This window comes from Sinohyriopsis cumingii, chromosome 8 (assembly GCF_028554795.1).
Source record: "Sinohyriopsis cumingii isolate HCF-2022 chromosome 8, ASM2855479v2, whole genome shotgun sequence".
NCBI lineage: Eukaryota > Metazoa > Mollusca > Bivalvia > Unionida > Unionidae > Sinohyriopsis > Sinohyriopsis cumingii.
Genome location: NC_142968.1, coordinates 51,511,747 through 51,529,870, shown reverse-complemented (window position 1 = coordinate 51,529,870; position 18,124 = coordinate 51,511,747). Strand labels below are relative to the sequence as shown.

Genomic DNA, 18,124 nt, shown 5'->3' with positions numbered 1-18,124 from the left:
TGATCTGAAAGGCCGTCCAACACAAACATGCGCACAACAACAAAGCATCAAACATATACATGCATGGGCAGTTGACTTTGGCAAAGTCACACAATACTAGAACAAAATCATTTTGGGAAATGGAAGGAACTTGTTCCAAAGCCGTAACTAGCTTATGGAATAACAGTACAACCCTATATCCAAGCTACCATGATGGAACACAGGCCCATTGTAAGCGCTGACATAGGGACGATAGTTCAGGTAGCTTTGTGGGATAAGAAAAGTCAATGACTTGATGGATAAAAAAATAAAGCAACCCTGCAAATTTTTTTACCGCATTATTGAGCTTAATACACTTCCAGTTACACATAAAAGGAAGGACAGGGGAAACCCACACCAAAAACAGAGTGTCTCTTCTAAGTTCTAGCCAGCTTTATATGTTGGGATGGAGCTAAGAGGTGTCAACAAATTATATGAGGGTACGAATATTTATAGTTCTTTAATCAAATTCTAGACATATATTTACATCGTTACATAGTTCATTAAGCAGGGTTTAAAATGTGTTTATATTGCTAAACATTGCTTTACAGTTTGCACTTTTACAGAAGCATACGATCACCTGAGTTGGAATGTTTGCAAGAACACATAAGTGGGGCAGAGTCCCTAGGGATCTATTCGGACTTTAGTAAACATGTTATTTTAAGCCAAACCTTCAGAAGAAAAGCACAAGTTTATTTGCACCTGTAGACGCTTTCAAAGTACTGAACCCAAATCTGCAATTCTCACTTATATGTTAGGCTTCTTTGCCAGTGTAAAAATGTTACTTGTTAACCATTATAAAGTTGCTGCACAGTTTGTTCTACAATGTAAGACTCGTCACATTTTTGTTTTGGTGTTACAGAAACATAAATAGCATGTGATATGTCTTACATTGTAAGACTACTGTACAGTGAATGTCACACATAGTTTTAATGCTTGACACCTTTTGCAGCAAATTAAAGAAGAAAGCAAGAAGAAGCTATTGATGAGACAGTGGAATCTGCTGGTAAAAAGGGTATTTACTTTCTTTGCACCGTCGCTACTATTTTATTATTCTATTTTCAGTTATAGTAAAAGTCGTACTGGTCATGTAGGCGTTCAACACCAAACTTTTCAGTAGTGAGTGTAATTATTTTAGAATTTTATTAAAGTACATTTAGATACAAGTTATTCACTATATTTGGAATGTTACAACCATATTCCTTTGAAAGGTCATTATTTAACGCCCCGAGAAGTACATATGGAAATATCACTGGTCAAGTACATCAACATATCTGGACAAGATCAAACTAAAGGTGTAATCAATTTATATCCTAATTGAATGGCACGTGCTTTGATGTCACAGTGAGAGCTATGCGTGTTGATCAACAAATACATACTACCCTATATTGTGATGATCTGTCTCGACATTCTCTTTTATTGTACCAGTTTACTACCTGGTCGACATAAAAGTCAAATTGTCAGCAAAATCAGCTTTTACTCTTCTGGCCTTCACGAACTAATCAAACGATTTTATATTCTCCAAATCTATACACATTCTGGTATGGGTGCATAAATTACATAACGAAAGTTCCTGCACATAGTTTGTCTTTAATAAATCGCTGATGAATAATACATTTTAACAGTACAATGTAAGTTTCTTTCATTTTCTTATCGAATATGCATTTTGTGTATCTATCTTATTGCAACATGCGGTGGGTGGGGCGAGCAAAAAATTCACCACAAATTTATTTTGTTTCTTAAATTTTGGGATATATGACCTAGTTGAAAAAAAGTTTCACCATACTTTCTAGGACAGGAAAAAAAATATTTTATTGTGTCCGAAGATATATGGTAAATACATTAGCAAGGAAGTACTTTTGGACCGTTTATCTTAAGCTTTTGTTACATAGAGTCTCGAGAGCATTTGTGTGTGTGTATGTGTTTGTGTGATTTAGATTTTTAACGTAGCTTTAACAATTTTCATTGTATTTACTTCAAGAGATGAATGGTAATAATAAATGATGCCAATGGAATTGAAACAAGAACTGCTTTTATCAGATCTCGTATTTTTTCCTTACCTAGGCTGATGCATGCTTCAAAGAATGTGAACAGCCACCAAATTTTTTCATGATGGTTTTACGAGGTGATAGAGTGGAATGGAAAGGTGATTTTATTTTATGCATTTCATATTCATCCCTCCTTAATAAGCCATTTCTGTCAAAAATTTCACTGTTAATAAACACCTTCATTCAGTAAAACTGCTTCTAATTATACTTCTTTGGCTTTTCTTAAGTGAATTGCTTTCGTGTCCCATGAGTTGATGTTTTAGCCAGGATGTGTCCATACATGGTTTACATAAAGTAGACACCAAGACGTGTAATAGAGTCATTTAAAAGCTGGCAGAAACCAATACATAATGTGTTTCATTACCTTGAATCAAATATAGGTGCATCAAGCACTCATTTAATCTCCATATGCTCAATTGTTGTTTTTATGGAGATAAACACAATCCATCATGCATTCTGTTTTGTATTGCACTGGTTGCCATGTTCTGACTATTTTCATATTTTCCTAATAACAAATATGGCAAGCATTGGATTACCTGAAAATAATCCTATACTCAGTAAATATCTCATAATATTTCTTAATTGCAAGGTTAAGAATAATTTAACACATTTCTGTAACATCAACTCCTGTTCTGTTTTCATATTTGACTACAAGTAAAATGTGCAAAGGTTCCAGTTACATATGTAGCTCCATTTATCATTTGTAAACTCTGTAAAGTTTCACAAAATATAGATACATAACAAATGATGACATTTTTTTACCCCAGTAAAAATAACTGTAGACATCATAACTATTGCACAGGATGGTAGCTAAAAGTACAGTAACTGAGAAAAAGGTAAAACCTAAGTAAATCTTCCAACAACAAAGAATTGTACAAAACATTATCACACCTTCAAGGTATCCAGTGAAAGCTGAAACGTTTGAAAGACTAATGATTGGCAGCATCATAGAGAGACTATTCCTATGGTAAATTTGTATGTTTATTTGGATTGTCATGAAATTATCATTTGAAAATGGTCCTAATGAATGATATCCCATTTTATTTTAAGGTTGGCACATGTCTCATCCATTTTGCCTACTTTATCAAACGAAGGGTACCATTTCTTGCTTTTTTGTCGCTCTAACTGTAACTGTCGCGTTTGCATATCGCTTTATAAACAGTTCATTAAATATTTTTGTTGTAATAAATTGTCAAAAAGTTATTTTATATAAAGCAGACCTGCCAAGCCTACATAAAAGATTGGGAAAATCCCGATTATGGACTTATCTCCCGATTACCCAATTTTTAAGATGAAATCCTGATTTTTTCCACTCCCTGAGAAAAAAATATCTTATATGTTTATACAAAAACATTATACTCCATTTCCCTGTTTCTGTTTCTGGCTTATCTGCATCTGGTATGTTTCTTAGTGCTTTACCATATCCGGCTTGATTTCGGTTTTCATCCGTCAATACCAAGAGATCGTTTCACAATGTGGTTCTCTTTATCCAACGTTATCAGCAAATCTCAGCATAATAACGGATAAATTTCTCAGCAAGAAGTGACAAAAGATGGAAAGGAAGTAACTGATGACGTTTAACCAGCTAAGAAAAAGAAATTGGATAAAAAATATAGGAGTGATTGGGAGAAGCAGTTTTGTAACATGCAACCCGGTCTAGATGTTCCAATCACAGGCACTTGATTCTGTGGAAACTAATGCGTATACTCGCTATATAACACAAGGTACCTAACTCTCGCCGGTCAAAATCTGACCCCTCGATGACTCCGATCTAAATTTCCAATACTATCTACGCATTCAGTCATTCATAACGTACACCACAGTAAAGAAGACAATCCCTACCTTTCATCCATTACCATTTAAGCAACCTTACTGATTCGGAAGGGCCAATTTTGCGAAAAGTGTATCCGTTGCTTCGTTTATTCCACACACAGACACAACTGCCTTGGCCCAACTTACGGTCTACTTCGGAGTGAATGTGACTATTGGGTATTACGTATACAAGCAATGAATTCCGAAAATAAGAACCATCCATATTAAAATTAAACTTTAGCTTTTATTTTCTTTAACGCTCATTGGAAAATAAAATTACGTACATTATCTCAACTAATCTACTAATTTACTATATTGTACGCGTATCGTAGCGGTCATGACCCTTATGCATTTACATAAAATAAGAAACATTCCAAATGAGATATTTCACGACAGGAGGGAAATTCGAAATAATTATTCTTGGCACAGACTTGACAATCCACTTAGCACCAATAAATTATAAGAAAAAAGAACAGTGTAATACTATCAAAAATGGCAGAAATTACAATTACTACGTGGTATGTTCTGGCTAGACATTTATATTTAGGTTCACCCCTCACCCATCCCTGCCAATGCCTATGGTACTTGATTCAGGAGGAAATGATAACACACTTAACCACTTAATTGGCTAATCTTTATCTCCCCCACCCCCAAATCTAATGCCAGTATACAAATGTTATTAATTTTGTGTTTAAAAATGGGTGGGGATAAGGTCCTCACATTTTTGTGAACGAAATATCAAGTTTTCTAACAGATTTAAAAAATATTTCTTGCCATGATATATAAACAATTTAATCTTCATTTCATTACTTTTGGACTGGGCCCTTTTTTTATACAAAGTATAATTATCATGATTGTGATAAAGTACATATTTGATATGGCTATTTCTATGTTTGCACTTGTGTTTTTCTTGAATAAATGCACTGTGTCCTTAATTTGGAATCACAAAAATGTATTTACATAAAACAACTGAATCATTATATCCATGGGTAAGTATAAAAATGTCTTAGTAATATTTAAAATAAATAGTTAATATTTGTAAAACATCACTAGAGTATTTCCATTACCCAAATATATATATATATATATATATATATATATATATATATATATATATATATATATATATATATATATATATATATATATATATATATATAACACCTATGTGACTTCATAATCAAAAATATTGTAAAATTAAAAGTAAATGTATGGGTCATGGAACCCTTGCTCTATTTTATACTGAATACAAGAGTGAGGTTTTGATGGTGGTAAGGATACCAAAAGTAACTGTCTCGGTCCAACAATATAAAATTAATCAAGACAAAAATTGACAAGAGGCTAAATTGTTTTGATACCATATTTTTAATTATTTACAAAGAATAAAAAACTAAGACACTGAGCTATATTCTACAAAATACTAACGTGGGAGGTTAATATAGAAAATCATTAATATTACAAAAATATATGGCATTGGATAACTGATTTTAAACTTCATGTTCACAATATGTAGTCATTCATCATACTACTGACTACTATCTTGTCATTTAAAAATGTCATATCCAAATAAGACAAATTCATTGGAAAATATATTTGTGTTTTTGTTATTTTCCTGAGATAGTGCAGTAGGGATTGGAAATATTTATAGCTTATGACAGATACAATGGGTGTCATTCTGACAAACTATTACACATAGGAGAGATATGATCATCTGTTTTTGTACCACTTCAGTAATCTTTCTCTTTCTCAATCTCATTTAATCTTTGTCGTATACCATGCATTGCTGGATTGTTACTTTTGAAAGGTAATGTCATTCTTCTATCATCTGTCCATGTACAACTCTTAATATTTGTAAAATATCACTAGAGTATTTGCATTAAACATAAACTAAAACAACTTAATATATTAGTACACTTAAGTCAATTCACAATCTCATCTTGTAAAATATATGAGAAAATACTATAAAGAAATGTATGAGCCAGGCAACCTTGCCCTATTCAATATGGAATAGAGGAGTGTGTCAATAATGGTGGTAAGGACAGCAAAAGTAATTAGCATGCTCAAATAATGTAAAAGGAATAAAGACACAAATTTAGGACAATATTGCCAAAACCTATGGTTTGGGCAAAATAAGAAGCACAAAAAATGATTTTCCTCTGACAAGTTATAGCTAACATTGATTCAACCAGTATCAGTTATAATTTTGTTATGAGGTATGGTATTCAAATAAATTAGTGAGCTAAGAAAAGCTGAATTGTGCACTTGGAACAAAGAAAATGCCATATTTAATTTGTTAATTACAGGGCTAATTTCAAACTTGGTAACAGTATACAGAACACCTAGCTTTCAAAATCCACATAGATATATCTATGTTTTATCACTGAACCATATATAATCGCTTAGATGTCGAGTCAAACTGCAAATAACTGCAGACCAGGGTCAATGTGGTTCTACTTACTATTCCTAATAAACTGCAAAAACCCAGATCTGACTGTATATTATGTGAAGGCATATATGGGTCAGTGAACTTAACATTTGGGCTCATCTTGTAAGCAAGTAAATGCAATGTTCATAAATATTCCAAAACATAAGAGTTACAAATAGCTGTATAATCATCTTAACTGATGCTATCTTTGTTATTGGGAGCAAATCTAGAGACATGAGACAAGGCAATCCTTACCATCACTGATCTATATGCTCCTACTGAAATCTAAAATCTGAATAATTATATGATGTAAACAAATTTACCTATGATCTGAAAAAATATTAATTGCAGATAATGTCGTGTTATATATTGGAAACATAAATACAGAAGTACAAAATTCTGTAAATGTGAGTTGGAAATGTGAAACTAAATCTGCCCTATAAATTGTTCCATTATTATGCCATCATCATTAGATAACCTGGTATTATCCCAGATCAGTTTTATAGGTGTGCAATAAGACAGTCCTTACAATAACCATTATATACCAGTCAAACCATTCATCACACAAATCACACTGAATCCACAACTCACCCTCTGCATAATGACGTTTACATACAGAGCAAATTGAATTATCAGTGTTACTTTTCTCATATTTTTCCATTTTCTTCTTTACTTTACCCTTTCCTTTTCCCATAATAGTTCCTTTTTCTGGTACATGGCTGACTTTTGCTGGAAGTGTCTTGATTAATGCTAGCTTTCGAAGAACTGGCAACAGGATTATTCTGTACTAAAAAATATGGCATTGGCATTTCGTTCAAAGTAGGTATTACTGTACATAGTTTATTAACTAGACCACTCTTCTGTACATTTCCTGCTTCTATGCCATAGGCTTTACATAGCAAAATCAGATCCGATTTCAAGAAGCTAGTAAATACTACAGCGTTCAGATCATAAATCTGTGATTTCAGTTTTAAGTGAGAATACAGTTTATTTTCTGACTGATCTTCCAAGATATATTTCATGTCCAAGGCTAATGCATCACTACTGTGTTTGTGCTTTGATCTCATGACCACCCTCTTTCTCAAACTGTCTGATTTCAATTTTCCAAGACTGGAAATGGTGTCTTTTCTGAATTGACTGTCACCTATTCTACTGTAACAACCTATCAAATCTTCATATAGATCTCTGATACATGAAGCAATCATGGTGTCGTCCACTTGTGTGACACTTATACTGGGATCAAACTTTATGTACAGCAGCTTCCAGTTTTCAAACAGTGTCTCGTCCTTAAGTAGTACAGTCTTACAATACTGTAAACTCCCTGCACCATGCCAGTGTAATGCATCTGCATGTTGATACTGCCTCCTTTTATAGTCAACATGCAAGAAAAAGTCAAATACAGAGTCCTTGATGTTAGTAAGACCATGGTTGATATTCTGTCTTCTTTGTGTCTCGTGCAAGGTCTGTTTATACTTGCTATTGTTTTCCAAATCAACAGCTGAAGTTGTAAGGTGATCTAACATTTTTACTTGTAAGAAACATTGGCTGACCAAGTTAAATTTGTCCTTTGTGTACAAGCTGTTCTGTCCTTTCTTCATATTATGGTATCTACTCTTTGCAATACATCTACCTGCAATATACCTTAATTTCCCTTGTCCTGGCTCTGATACAAGTATGGAAGGTGCACATGTAACTTGTGTGGTACTGAAAATGTCAGCAGTATTTTTGTCCAAAACAATTTCACAAATTCTGTCAAAAATCTTTCCAAATGCAAAAAAGTATCATCATTTGGCACAGAATTCAAGAAATTTTCAAGAATTTTGATGCATTCTTGAGACACTGAAAACTGGTAAACTTCAGAATAATATTCAGTCCATGTCTTTGAATCTGGTTTTCTGACCTGTATATTACCATATATTTTATTAAAGATGCTTTGAATTTTTTGGTACAATATTCCAAAAAATGTATTCAACTCTTCCAGTGGCTTTTTGAAGATTTCTGTTAGAGTTACTTTTAATCTCATTTGCTCTGGTGTTATTGCATCATATGGGATAAGTTGGGTCATTTTTGTATGCTCTAAAATGTCAGAGTCAACTGTGGTTAACCTACACTCTTGGTCACTAGATGAAGCAGGCATGTCTTCCCCAGTGGACAACATTTCATCAACTTCTAAAATTTCTCCATCAGAAAAGTCAGAGTTATCAGAATCAGAACATGTTTCAAAATCAATGTCCACACTGAGGTTTTCTAATAAAGAAACAGAATATCTACAGCATTCTAAACTTGAATCAAACTGTATAAACTTGTATTGTAAAATTCACATATGCAAGAGCTATGTGGAATCACAGAGTTGGAATTGAAACTGATAACCCTAAGTCCCTTTTTATTTCTTGTTCTCCCTATTGCCACACCTAACTGACCTGGTGCAAAAATATTTGAGGCATCAACTTCAACTCTGTCTAAAGTCAGTCCTTGTGCCTTGTGAATGGTAATGCTGAAAGACAGAATGAGTGGAATTTGATGCCTTGTGGCTACAATCTTTTTATCAATGGTACTGTAAACAGTAAATGTTTCTCTTCCCAACTGAATTAAATTATTTTCAAAATCAACTGTCACAGAGTCTTCTTTCATTGCCACATTTCCCTGTAAACCATTTACTAGTGCTGAGTTTAAGTTTTTGACCAGCATAACTGGACAGCCAATTTGCAAGTGTAACAGTTTTGGAACACACATCTTATTGCACCGATTATTGTCACCCTCGTCTGTTGACTGATAACACTTTGATACACCATCCATTTCCATAAGTTTGTATACATTGTATATTTTACAACCAAAGTTCCGTCCACAAAGTCTTATTGGGTCATCTCCAGGTGGGAGAGGTCTCTACAGCCTCAAGATCAAGTTTTTGGTATCATCAGGGATTTCTCCCTTTGAAACATCATTGATAGCTTTTATGAAATCCAATTCATCTTGTCTTATGACCTCATCAAGGACAATTTTATGCCCAAATACCATTGTGAAAATGGTGGATTTGAAACAATATTCACCCGAATCAGATGTCAATGGGTCAGGTACAGGTAGAAGCTGAAAAAAGTCCCCACTTGCGATAACCTGTATACCTCCAAAATATAAATCTGGATGTTTAATCATTCTACATACATATTCAATTTGTTCAAAAAGTTTCAGTGAAAGCATAGAAATTTCATCAATTATCAGACAGTCTGCTTTCAAACTATTTTGTTTATAGGAATCAAAATGTTCATCAGTGAGAAGTTTTCTACATAGTTCATCATTGTCATATCTGCCATCACCAATCCCAGACCAGGAATGTACTGTGCATCCTTTCACATTCAGTGCTGCAATGCCTGTTGTGCCTGTTACACTGACATTTTTACCTGCTGCTGACAATTTCTTTTGTATTTCCTTAACCACAAAACTTTTGCCAGTCCCACTTTGGCCTAACAAAATGATATTGTGGCCCTCAACAGCCTTTTCAACAGCAAATAGTTGTGCTTTATTCATTTTACATTCAAAACACATATACAGTGCTTAAACAAGTGAAGTTTACCAAAATAAAATAGCTTTCATTTACAAAGAGTAAGTTGTTACAGCACAGATCCACAATAAAAGTTTGATTAAGACACTCAAAATCCATTTTCTGTACATTTGAAAATCCAGAAGTGAAACTCAACATTTATTGTCTGTACCTTTGAAAATCCAGAGAAGTGAAACTCAATATTGTCTGTACATTTGATAAACCAGAGAAGTGTCACATGGTACTCCATATGATCATGCAATGTTACATAATATTATCTAATTTGGTTGGCTCTTTGAATTATACTGCCAATGCCAACGAACTAGAATAGTTCTGCTCTGCCCCCCCCCCCCAATCCTCCAACAAGCCCCATGAAGACAGCAAGTAAGAGTCTAATGACAGTCTCTTGCATAATTCCCTGTTTGCCTCTCAATTTCAGGGTACATATACAACAATCCTTTCCAAGTGTTAGCCAATGACTAAGCCTTATAATTTGGCATTACATCATCTTACCACTCCACCAATTCCTCCCTCAATGGTCATTAACAGACAAACCCCATTTGAACAATGGCAATATGCACCTACAATAACTCAAGATCATCAAGTTTTGCATAAACTAAAATTTAATAAATTATCATTTAATGCACACACAAAAAAATATACGAGAAATGCCTGTGAGTTAATCCTTTTTGTTTCTTCTTGACAATTTAAATTCTATATGATATTCAATTTTGTGTTTGGGTATGCAAATTAGTGACAAATAACTACACAAGAACTAACCAAGTTAATCCATGTCAGTTGAAATTCGGGTAATTACTTAACTATCAATTAAATAAGTCTACAATTATAAAGATAAAAAAATATTTCTTCAATTATAAAGATAATTTTTTTTTCTTAATTACAACCAGAGATCACCTTTATAGCTATTCTGAAAGCGCTATGAAAAAATTCAACACGTCAAGAAATATTGTTAAATATTTTCCTGGCAAGTGTCACATAGTTTTGAGCACATGTAAAGATCGGAACAGCGAAACGACTTAACATAAAATACCGTGGATATTCCGATTACATATTTGCCGGGTTAAGCCGAGATGTAGCGATTGACAGCGATGTTTGAAAAGACTCATTGAGTGAAAGAACCAATCACTGAAGCAATCACGATCATTTCGCATTTACTCCGAAGTGGACCGGAAGTTGGACCAAGGCAGTTGTGTCTGTGTGTGGAATAAACGAAGCAACGGATACACTTTTCGCAAAATTGGCCCTTCCGAATCAGTAAGGTTGCTTAAATGGTAATGGATGAAAGGTGGGGATTGTCTTCTTTACTGTTGTGTACGTTATGAATGACTGAATGCGTAGATAGTATTGGAAATTTAGATCTGAGTCATCGAGGGGTCAGATTTTGACCGGCGAGAGTTAGGTACCTTGTGTTATATAGTGAGTATACGCATTAGTTTCCACAGAATCAAGTGCCTGTGGTTACAATGGACTCTCTTATACTAACTTAACTTCTAGATTTTCTCAGATTTTTCTATCCACCCTATCACTGTTCATGACAGTGACATATTACAATCTTTTCCAAGATCACAAGGTCATTAACCTTACATCTGAAGCCTATAACAATATTACTGCCTAGAGAACACGCACCAGCCAGCCTCTGTCCTTATCAGATCACCTTTATAGCTATTCTATACGGCACCATTAGACAAACACACTGACCTAGTGTGACCTCTATCAATTGACAGGCTAGCTTTGGGAACTATTTACAAAGTCAGCAAAGATACCTTGCTACAGTTTGCTTTCATTCGTCCAATGACTTGCAGGGCCTCTCATGCATTCTTCCACTGATGATCGGCTCTTTCCACATTCAATTCTGCGTCAGAATTGTAGATTTGGTAAAGATGAAACTATCTATGCAGATTATCAGTATTGATCCTTCCATTCGGTTGGAGAAAAAGGCCAGGTCCTTAAATGAAAGTAAAGATTGTTCAGACACATCTGCAGTGTTCACATGAATACGTAAGTCATCCTCTAGTGGGTTGCTGTCAGGGAAATAAAGGATGGATCTGGCCAACTGTTGTTCCAACCCTTGGGAGAGTACTGCAGCAACAACAATGCCGAGGGAGCATTCTCAATGGTCAGAAAAAAACAACCAGCCAAAGAGCCAGCCTGTCGGCATTAACCCTGGAAAGTATTCTTGTTTGCAAAATTTGGCACCCAAGGACAAATAAATGATAAACTTTTGCAGAAATGCAAATCTGCAGCATACAATGGGTCGAAATAACACAAGTAAACATCTTTATCGTTTATTGAGTTTTGATTTAAATACATGATGTGATGCATTGTTTTCAATTTAGAAAAGATGCTAAAAGTACTTCAGTATAAAATCTAGCTTGAGATTTATATTATCATTTTTTTTTTTTTAAATTGATGATAAATTTTATTTCAGCACCTGATCACATGAGTGCTTTTGCTGATAGTCCTATCGTGGTGGACAAAGTCGAGGAGTTTCTTTGGGTCGGCTGTACATGCCCAGTCAACGAAATGGTTAGTTACCATAAATATTTTTACCATGCACAGTTATTTTAAAGATGTAAGAAAATCATGAAAATGATCTTTTAAATGTTGGTTGTAATTTAGTTTTTTTCATAAAATTTTTAGAAATTTGATTGCTCTGCACTAGGCATGACTGCAATTTAATCCATCATAGAGATGTAACTATTTTTATACTCCGTAAGTTTAAGAGTTTCATATTTTTTTAATGTGGTATTGGTGCAGATGTTTTTTGCTGGTTATTGTCAAAGCCGAGTACAGAGACTGTTGCTGAACAAGTTTAACAGTACTTAAATGTTCCTGTTGTTCAATCATGTTAACAGTATTTAATAGAGTGAGAATTGTCGGGTACAGCACTTATCAAACTTTTTTAATATATTTTCATAGATGTTGCAAGACAAACAGTGGAGCCTCTTGCATTGCCATATGCTGATTCAGTAATGTACAGGTGGGACATGACTGTTTTCCTAATACCAGCAATACTCAGGAGGAATGGAATTTATGGTGAGTATAAGGATATGTATTTTAACTTCCTGGAATAAATTTGTGTGCGATTGGTCCCCTTTTTGGCCATAAGAAATCATTTGTTTCTGTCATTCATAAGTTATTAATGACAAATACAGTAGTCCCCCTCTTATAAGGCCACCCCTAATGCAGCAGGGAAGTGGCCTTATAATGCGGGTGGCCTTTCTAGAGGGGGATGACAAATGCAAATAGTAAATACATATGAAGAAAGTCACAATTACATTTAATTTTAAATATTTAATATTTTCATTAAAAAATCAAAAAATGCATGATGTGAAATAAATGTAAAACAAACTGCGTCATCATTTTCAAAAGAATGTTATGTATAACCATGGATATAGTTTTAAAACTGTCTTTATAATTATGTTACAGATCACATCATCTGTCACTTTGTTGGTAACAGTCTAAAAAACAAACCAGTCTCGTCACATTAAAAATATCCTTGCTGTCATATCCCCTGCATATATCGTTTAGTCTTTTGTTCCAATCTTCTTCAACTTCATTATTAACATCAGCTGATTCTCCACTAAGGACAGAACACTTAATATTGTGTCGCACTTGAAATCTGTGCAACCATCCGTTACTTGCAGTAAAGTCGTCATATCCTAATTCAACTGACAAAATTGTTGTTTTTTCTTGTCATTCAAATCATGATGCAAATGCCTCCTGGCTCAAACAATCTTCCTTTCTCTGTCCATTTCACCTTCCCACTTCTGCAGAATTGTTTCATTATCTTTCACGATATTGTTTATTTGAGTCTTCCTGACATTAGTTTTCTGCAAGGATCCTTGACACCCCCCCCCCCCCCGTCAGTTGAATTACTTTCACTTTCTCTTCTAAACTGAGAACTTTTATTTTCCTGAATGACATGTTGATCTTTTTGCAGTAAGTTATTCATGTTGCCAACTACAATACTGATAAAACAATTTTGTATGCATCTAAACAAATTGCCGTGTGTTTCTAAAGGAAGTGATCTTATCACATGATTTGTTAGTCGCAGTCTGGTACCCTATTGTTTTTATACATTTCTTTACACTAAGTGAGAGAAGCCAAAACGGCTGCGATATGTACCATTAACATCACGCAGATTTGACCTCGCAGTCGTTAGGATTCATAATTTTGACAATTATTGTCAGTAGTAATAGCCGCTGATTATCAAAGTGAACAAGCTCAACATCTTACTAATGGAAGCCATAAAGGCTATCAAACCATTTTCCTGCTGACTTGGGTATTGTACATTGATACTGCCACTTCTCAGCTGTTACTACTGTTCAATAATTGTAATCTTAACAATTATCAGAGTGACTAATCCGGGCATCTTATGATAACACAACAGTAAGGCTAATTGGATTAAATGTACGTACCCTTTTGTATGGATTAAAATTTGAGTCTTTCTCGGTTTTTATGGAATAAATTTGGCTTCTCGTGAGGCATAAATGATATAATATTAACCTTAGTGGTAAATGTACTTCACTCAGCACTTCTTTCAGTAACGAAAACCTGAAATTGGAGAAACAGAAATCAGATTACTTAACACACGTTATGAATAAAATACTGGTTCTGGATACATATTCAAATAAAATGCGGCCGCTTGTGAGGGGCATATTTTATATGATTGCACTAATATGCTGGTCGTGTTAGCCGGGTGGCCTTTCGCGAGGGGTACTTTTGAACAAACTCGTCAGTGCCAACGGATTCTGGCCGTAAAGAGCAGGGGGCCGCTGGTCAGGGGGCCGTTCAAGAGGGGGACTCCTGTACATTGTCATATTGCAAACATGGATATCAAACCTTGACTATCTTCCACCTTGAATTTCCAGACTTTTTTCCACAGTTGGTTGAAAAATGAAGAGTGCATTCTTTTTTGTCAACATGCAAGAAAAAAAATTCTGTTCCATTATCAATGGCAATAGCTAGCAGGCTGTAACAGCATTGACTCTGATTTATCTACTACAGTTACCATGCTTACATGTTTACAGTATGCATATACATTAGGATGATGGTTTATTAAAGAATTTGTAATTAAAAGTTTGGTGTGATATGCAGGTGTTAATATTATAGGAGCAGCTGAATATATATGACATAATTTTGTATATATATTTTGTCTGCATCATAAAAAATATTATATATACTAGTGGTAGGTAAAGGATTTTCCCATATAACTTATTGGACCCGGTCTGTGTGTATGTTATGAACTTATTCAAGCTCAAAGTTCCTTCACATTTATATTACTGATGCCACCATTAGGAAAAAAAAGAAAGACCATTACACAACTTTATCAGAAAAAAATTGCAATGAATATTCAATCAAAAGCATTTAAAAGAGTATATACTGAAAGCATTTCATGAACTCCAGTTTGTTGCTTGTTACTATGGTAATATCAAGTCAGTGATGACCAGTCCGCTTTAGCCATTTTCTTTAACGTTTGCAACATATTTAAATGCCATGTAGGGTATCAGACTATCCAACCCTTACAATTTTGCCATAAGTCTTATGAAAATTGCCCTTAAAATACGGACTTAGAGCATCAAAGCAAAAATTATAGAAATATGATCAATGCTGAAAAATCCGGAAGATTTGTTCATCTGTATTTGATTTGGATCCAGGTTTTATATTAGAATTAGTGAAATTATTCAGCGAAACCGACTAACAGATGCTTTAAACTGTGTCATCATGATTAAACTGTTGATTTTATAATTTTTTTTAAAAATTGCATCCAGCAAGAGATGCATGTTTAAGACAAATCGGGAAAATAAGTCTCTTGAAAAGTGTTAATAATCAACACATATGAATAAAAAGGACTATTCAGATTCTTATGAATATAAAGCTGGAATGGACACAATTACGTTTATTGGACATCACATGCCAATTTGAGTATCACTTGTGCCAGAGATATGTTTGCTGTCGTCATGTGAAATGGAAAAAGATAAGAATTAGGTAAAGTTGAGAGATGGCCGCAAGCCATCGAGCTGCATAGGGTTTGGAATGTGCATTTGTGCAACTGTACTAGTAGCAATAAGGTCTATGTTTACTTTACAAACTTTTCAGTTGAACATAATGTTTATTTTTGCTGCAGGTTTCGAATACTGAACTTTTAATTATGTTTTCAAGCTTTACAATAACGGCTTTTGATATTTTTTTTACACTGTACTGAAAACTGGTTAAACTTATGGAAAAATCGACTGCCTTACTGAGGCGGACTCGTCAGGGCTGGCAGGTCTGGGGTATTGACTTTTATTATTTTCTTTCTTTTATATTAAAGTAATCTGTAATTATTTCCAGTTATGGCTCATAAGTTGACAAAGTCTAAAAATTTATTATTTTGTTTAAATAGTATATTGACAATCAGCTATTCTTTTATTTATAGTGTTCATGAATGGTAATGAGGCTGCCACTTGTCAGGGTGACATGGTGGAAGAGGATGGAGAGATGGAGCATCCAGCTCTCTCCCATCATATCCACACGGAGAAAGATCCAGTTGAGCTGTTAGGTACACCCTGTCAGGACCACCAGGAGGAAGAATCATCAGGTGGAATAGGTCAATCAGCTACCATCATATGCTGTCCTAGTATCTGACAATGGAATTTTTAAATTTCAGTAACTGTCAGCGTACAGAATTCAGGATGTATAATGAGAACATGTCAGTTCCATAAATTAATATTGATATCAATTTTCATTTTTACTGGACCTTTTCAGATAGTGTCTAATGCACATTTGCTATTTCCTTTATAATGCTGATATTTTTCAAACAATACAAGACTTTAAGATGTTTTCAGTATTTTTGGACTGAATGTTATGAATCTTGATGTGTACAAGTTAGTTGGTATTTTATCTGATTTTGTACATCTTTTCAGATTGGTTGTTATCAGTGTGGAGACTTCTGGATTCATTACCAGTGCATGAGAACCAATGATTCTTATAAAGCTGTATCTGCAAACAGATATGTTTGTGTATTTTGTCAGATTTAATTTAACAGACTTAAAAGTTTAATTTTGTTGTTGAGTATATTGTGGTATAAGCTGTCAGTGGCAACATCACATAGCAAACAATATCCAGATGTCATAGAGTAAGCCGTGTGATTTGGCAGCTGACATTTTTTATGCCACTGAAGACTTAAAAACAGTGCTTCATGCATTTAAGCTAGTTTCTTCATCAGTTTATTACAAGCAGTAAAGCACTGCTGTTGACTGCAAGCTAAGATTTAATTTCATTGTGTGCAAGAAGGTTTTCTTCCAAATTATTCACAATAGTTGATGAACCAAATACATTGTATGCTTTACTGTGGAAACTGATAAATGCTCTTGCTATAAAAAGTAAAGCTTGGTTGCTGACTTCATTGTTCTCATAATGGACTGCTTGTCGGACAATGTCATTGGTTATTTGAAAACCACCTGTCACTGAAAAGATGCTCATATCGACCCGATGTACACAATGTCAGATTTCATAACATGGATATGGGGTGGTCTGAATTTTTCACATCAAATAATTAATTCTTAAGCCTTACGAGTTATTTTTATTAAAACAAGTATAAGCTTTCTTTATTATATCAATAGGAAATGTGTATATCATTGTTTTAATTTATTTGTAGGTTCAGTGTGTTATAAATTTGAACTGTAATATTATAGTAATAAAGATGTAGTCCAGTTAGTATGCATGTTACACTAATAGCTATCATTGTGAATTTTTTATTTAGCCACATTACAAAGAGGCTTAACATTTATACAGAAAATATGTAGAATTTTTTTTTGAAGTATGACGTTTTCAACAGTTGTAGTTACATGCTTCAAAAGTATTATATTAAAAGGTACGGTGCTTAAAAATGTTCACATTATTTTGTTTTGTTTTTCTATTTAGTATAGTATCTAAATGCCCATATGAAGTCTTGATGCAAATAAACTTTAGTTAGAAATCTTTTTTTATTATCTGTTTCATGTTGTGTTACTTGTTCAAGAAAAGAAAATATGAAGTAATAAAATGCAGTAAAGGCATCTTTCTTTCCTCTTTGTTTTTTCTCTGCCACAAATGTGGAAGGTGCATACATTACTCAATTCCATATTTCAGTCCATTACACACTGCTAAGTGGTATATTTTAGGTCAGTCAGCTTCTTGAGTTATGCCACTTTGTGTTCCATTAACATCCAGCAAAATACATAGGCAGAATCTAGTTGTATACATATAGAAATCTGCTTTCTTCTACAGCATGTTCTTCAT

At 34.1% G+C, this 18,124-nt stretch overlaps 1 protein-coding gene and 1 pseudogene across 6 annotated transcripts; one reads left to right on the top strand and one right to left on the bottom strand.

Moving 5' to 3' along the window:
- The first annotated feature begins 3,511 nt into the window (after positions 1 to 3,511).
- On the top strand, positions 3,512 to 17,822 carry LOC149793508 (uncharacterized). Of its 6 annotated transcripts, none has more exons than XM_089967491.1 (4): positions 3,512 to 3,629; positions 12,288 to 12,385; positions 12,779 to 12,895; positions 16,281 to 17,822. In XM_089967491.1, the coding sequence occupies exons 2-4, from the start codon at positions 12,367 to 12,369 to the stop codon at positions 16,487 to 16,489; spliced, it is 345 nt and encodes a 114-aa protein (XP_089823617.1). In that variant the 5' UTR covers positions 3,512 to 3,629; positions 12,288 to 12,366; the 3' UTR covers positions 16,490 to 17,822. The 6 variants fall into 6 exon arrangements, with proteins under 6 accessions (XP_089823617.1, XP_089823618.1, XP_089823619.1 ...); XM_089967492.1 differs by lacking the exon at positions 3,512 to 3,629 and adding an exon at positions 3,645 to 3,790; XM_089967490.1 differs by lacking the exon at positions 3,512 to 3,629 and adding an exon at positions 10,905 to 11,113.
- LOC149793509 (uncharacterized) lies at positions 5,110 to 9,919 on the bottom strand (annotated as a pseudogene).
- Positions 17,823 to 18,124: the final 302 nt, after the last annotated feature.

Excerpts from the sequence above, each read along its gene's own strand:
- LOC149793508 (XM_089967491.1), top strand. Across the intron at positions 12,896-16,280 it reads CAGGAGGAATGGAATTTATG|TGTTCATGAATGGTAATGAG; the intron begins GTGAGTATAAGG and ends TTTTATTTATAG.